The sequence below is a fragment of the Oncorhynchus kisutch genome, linkage group LG14, assembly GCF_002021735.2.
Source record: "Oncorhynchus kisutch isolate 150728-3 linkage group LG14, Okis_V2, whole genome shotgun sequence".
NCBI classification, from domain to species: domain Eukaryota; kingdom Metazoa; phylum Chordata; class Actinopteri; order Salmoniformes; family Salmonidae; genus Oncorhynchus; species Oncorhynchus kisutch.
The window spans coordinates 78,037,936-78,042,726 of NC_034187.2; the positions used below are offsets into that span (position 1 = coordinate 78,037,936).

A 4,791-nucleotide genomic window follows, 5' to 3' on the forward strand; every position below is an offset into this window, starting at 1 on the left:
CCTTTATTAAACTACATACCAATGGATATCCTGTGATGTACTATAATCTCTTTCCATAACGGAGTTGAAATAAAAAACAGTTCCCTTTAGAGTAGAATTGTCAGAACGATAGCTCACAACACCAAAACAAACCAAGGACCACGCGAGCAACGAGAGACCTGGTTAATGTGGCCACACAAACACACACCTCCAACCCCACCATGATCAGATGTGACGTAACATCGTTCTCAGAGACGACAGAGGAGAGCGGAACACCACCAGTTTCTGTTTCTCTACCATCGATCTACCATCCCCACCCTGAGGCCAGCTAGCTCCCCACCCTCTCTAACTCAGACATTAGGACACTACTACAGCAGTGTGAATGACCATACGGTGTGTGGAGGGGAAGGGAGGATCCAGGCCTCCAACAATGCTCCACATAGGCTCCACATAGGGTTGAAGAATTCCTGGGAAGAATTCTCTCAATTCAATTTTAGGGCTTTATTGGCATGGGAAACATATGTTAACATTGTTTATTATCTACTTCTCTTGCTTTGACAAAAGTTAAATAAACAATAAAAATGAACAGTAAACATCACACTTACAGAAGAGATTTCAAATGTCATATTATCTCTCCCTCTCCCCTGGCCGAACACTACCCCTACCAAACCCAACCCAGGGCTGTATGGTTGTGCTGTACAGAACCTCTGTACCAAGAGTGTACAGCCAAGACCCAGGCTTGTATGAGACCCACTGTCAGCCACAGCTGCTTTGGTCTGTGTGCCTTCTCTATAGCAGAGCTAATCGAGTAATCGGGTTAGGTTAGCCACGCAGATGGGCACGAATTTGATCGGGAATAAGGTGAAGAAATTAAGGATGCCATTTCATGTGCTGCAACAATGCAGTTCACACAGTCAATATGCAAACAGTATTAGGCTACTGTTATATATATGGGGAAAACACCACAGGGAAAATCTCATTTGCATATATTTAATTGGAACCTTAATTAATTTACAAAAATGTAATGTAAATTTAAAAATGACCATCTAAAATAATATAAGAATATGCTATGATGTGAAATTAGCCTATAGCAAAGTGTTTAAATACACAATGGATAAGGCAGGTTGGTGTCTGTCATGTCCCTCCCCATCCTTAACTTCTAAACCTATGCCAGGGCCTTGTTGCCAACCATCCGGGGTCGTCTTGTTTCCAGAGAGGAGGACTACTGCTTCTTCTTCTCTACTCTCTCCTCTCACTGGATTCCCTTCTTAATTAGTGACGTGTTCAAGTTAGTGGACCGGACAGAAGGAACTAACCATGCAGTGCGATCCAATCCTTTTGCATTTCACCTGACAAATTAAGAGTCAAATTGTGGCTACATGCTCTAAATTCCCCTGACAGCTTGAATCCGAGTCAGGATAGGAAGTGATCGATATCAATTTGGTAACTGGTATCTGTAGTTCTTGTATATTTGGTAACTGGGATCTGTAGTTATAGTGTGTAAATATATATGTATGTATGTATGTAAATACATATATGTATGTATGTGTGTAAATATATATATGTATGTACGTGTGTAAATACTTATGTATGTGTGTAAATATATATATATATATATATATGTATGTATGTGCGTAAATACATATATGTATGTGTGTAAATATATGTATCTGTGTGTGTATATATATATATATATATATATATGTGTGTAATTACATACATGTATGTGTGTAATTACATACATGTATGTGTGTAAATATATATATGTATGTATGTATGTGTGTAAATATATATGTATGTGTGTGTGTAAATATATATATGTATGTATGTGTGTGTGTAAATATATATATGTATGTGTGTGTGTAAATATATATATGTATGCATGTGTGTAAATATATATATGTATGTAAATATATATATGTATATATGTATGTATGTATGTGTGTAAATATATATATGTATGCATGTGTGTAAATATACAGCCCTGGGTTGGATCGGGGTAGTGTTCGGCACACATCCACACACACACACACCACACACACACACACACATCCACATCCACACACACCAGATCCCAGTTACCAAATTGCTATTTATCACTTCCTATCCTGACTCTGATTCAAGCTGTCAGGGGAATTAAGAGCACTGTGAAAAAAACACTGTAACACTGTAAAAACACTTTAACATTGTTGTTAGATTTCAGTAATTGCTTTGTAATTGTGTAGTAACAGAGTTTGACCGTTTTTGTTCTTACACAAGTGGAATGTTAAATCTCGTCCAGAAGCAGTTTTATATGTCCTATGGTCAGGACTATTCCAAATATGTGAATAACTTGCATCAATATATTAATCCTTTTCACATTGGTAATTTCACCAAGTAGGCTAATCAATGTCAAGCTAACAGGGGGAATAACCCTTGGTGATGATCTTTCAAGAAGGCATAATGGTTTCAGTTGTCCTCTACATACAATGGCTATAGAAAACTATGATATGAAACAACCATACCATAATACCCCCCATTAATACATACATTTGAAGGGGTGACAAGGTCAGATGTTGCTGTGACGATTCATGATGCTGCTTGTATACATATGAACCCATTAGAGTACAATTGCACCCATTAAAGTCCCATTGTAAGCTAATGGGACTTGATTTACCTCTCCTCCTGTTCAACCTAGGCCATCACACACCATCTATAGATTTTGGGGGGTCATCTAGAACAATGCCTCTAATTTAGCTGCCCCAAAGGGGAGGAAGGGAGAAATGCGCCAGAGGACATTTTGCTCTTTACTGTAAGAGAGACATCAAAATGACATTTGAAGCAGAGCAGAGGCGTGGTTGGGTAGGCAGGGGTTCAGTTCCCCAAAGGCTAATATGGTCAAGCCCTTGCCTTTGGCGACCTCTAGCTAGCAATCATCCAAGGTAGTTGCTGATAACTAGTATGTGTACTGTTCTTGTGGCTATGGAAATGTAAATTAATCGAGGCTAGCTAGCCACCTATTACTTTTAGAATAGTACTGTAAGCTAATGTGATTCACACTGTTACTGGCCTACATGCTAACTCGAACTAGACAGATTTGTTTAGCTAGTAATTGGTTTCTATAGTAATGTCACCATTAAACACATTTTATTTACGTAAGCTGTAACGTTAGGTACTTAGATTGCCATGGGATCAGACTAGCTCCCATTTACTAGTAAACATTAACGTCAGTTTCAAACTAGCAACTTTACATAGCCTCTCACGGGGAAATGAAGCTGCCAGCTCCAACTAGCCCGGCTAGCAAGCTACTCGAAGTCAACTGTGCCTAAAACAGAAACTAGAACAAGCTAATTAGTTGGTTAGCTGTCTGTCTATTTTCCTTCTCAGATAATATTGGCTAGCTACAAAGAACTAAAAACATAAATGATAAAAAATAAATGAAGCAGGATGACACTTTACCTGTTTTGTCGGGTCATTCCTCCCGTGCTCAGAAGACAGGTGATGTCTCAGCAGCAAGGCCCGCTTGTAATTTCGACTACCTCTCACCAGCTCGTCGTTGTTTTTAGTGGGAATGTTGTGACACCAGGAGCAGGACATAAGTCCCGTCTCCTGACAAAATGTGAGCCATGGAAACTCCTGTAGCCATGAAGCTTGGAATTGGGGGTGTTTCTGGAGTAGCGTCTGCGGTCTCATTTCTACCCAAGATTTCCTGGCAGCTTCGCCTCTGTCGTCTTCGGATCCAGTGCCCCCGCTGCCCAAGTCAGCGCCGTCCTCGTTGTTCAGGCAGTTACCCGCTGTCCGGCTACTCCCTTCCCTGGACTCGTCTTCTCCGACAGTTACTGCCACCCAACCGACACGATCGTCTCCTACCCCGGCTGCCCAGTTGCCCCCTTCCGGGTCCTCTTCCTCCTCAGCCTCTGGTTCTGCGCTATCACTGAGAGATCCCCCACCCTCCACTCTCCCTTGCGATGGTCCTTTTGCCCCCAGATCCCTATCCTCTTCTTGATCTGGTCTGTTCCCGTTCAAATGTCGGTCTTGACAGGCCTGGGCCTCCCAGCTGTTACTGTTGCCCCCACCGACACCACTGGAGCTGGTTACCGCTAATCCACCTCCTCGGAACGCCAGAGACCTGCGGTTTCTCTCTCCGGACATTTTCTTAATATATTAAAATCTACCACTTTCTTAACAATATTACTACTAATTTCTATTTCTTTAAGTATTATATGTTACGGATCCGAATTAAATGGATGGTTGTCGTTTTTTTCCCGCTTTGGCCTCCTGGTGAGAGTATGTAGGTTATGCGGAAATAAATAAAGCTTTTAAACGCATAATGAATTTCAGGGTTCTAGCTGCGTCCGCGCAGGCTTGCAGAGGTCGAATGGCAACGACTTTCCCCATAATGCACCTCGATCAGAGAAAGGGGGGTAGTGGGGGGCTCATTTAAAGGAAGATGGGGGGTGCGGTTAACAGCATGGCGTCTTTTGTTTGAGTGTCTGCGCTCATTTTACGCGTGCTTCTCATCTTTGTTTTCCTTCTCTTCAACCAATACATCCTTGTCCTCCTTTCATACCTCCTGCCAAGCGGGTTGACAGTCCCCTTGTATTAACTGCGTCAAATAGATCTAGTGCGCTTATCGTGTTTGTTTTATACTAATTCCAATGGACAGGTAAAGCAAGTGATCCAACGCACAAGGTGTAGTGATGGTGGTGGTGACAGCCTACCGGTTACCACAGCCACAAAGTCAACATTGGCCATATCGTAAAAATTCCAGATTTTTTGTTGTTGCTGCTTTTGGGCAGTGGTGGAAAAAGTACCCGAATGTCATACTTGAGT

At 41.7% G+C, this 4,791-nt stretch overlaps 1 protein-coding gene across 1 annotated transcript in view; it reads right to left on the reverse strand.

Annotated features, from left to right (window-relative positions):
• Positions 1-4,369, reverse strand: part of LOC109903303 (zinc finger and BTB domain-containing protein 10-like) — a 27,110-nt gene extending 22,741 nt beyond the window's left edge. The window contains exon 1 of the mRNA XM_031788993.1: positions 3,418-4,369. Coding sequence (XP_031644853.1) covers positions 3,418-4,110 — 693 coding nt within the window. The 5' untranslated portion in view covers positions 4,111-4,369. The remainder of the gene's footprint in view (positions 1-3,417) is intronic.
• Between the last annotated feature and the right edge of the window lie 422 nt (positions 4,370-4,791).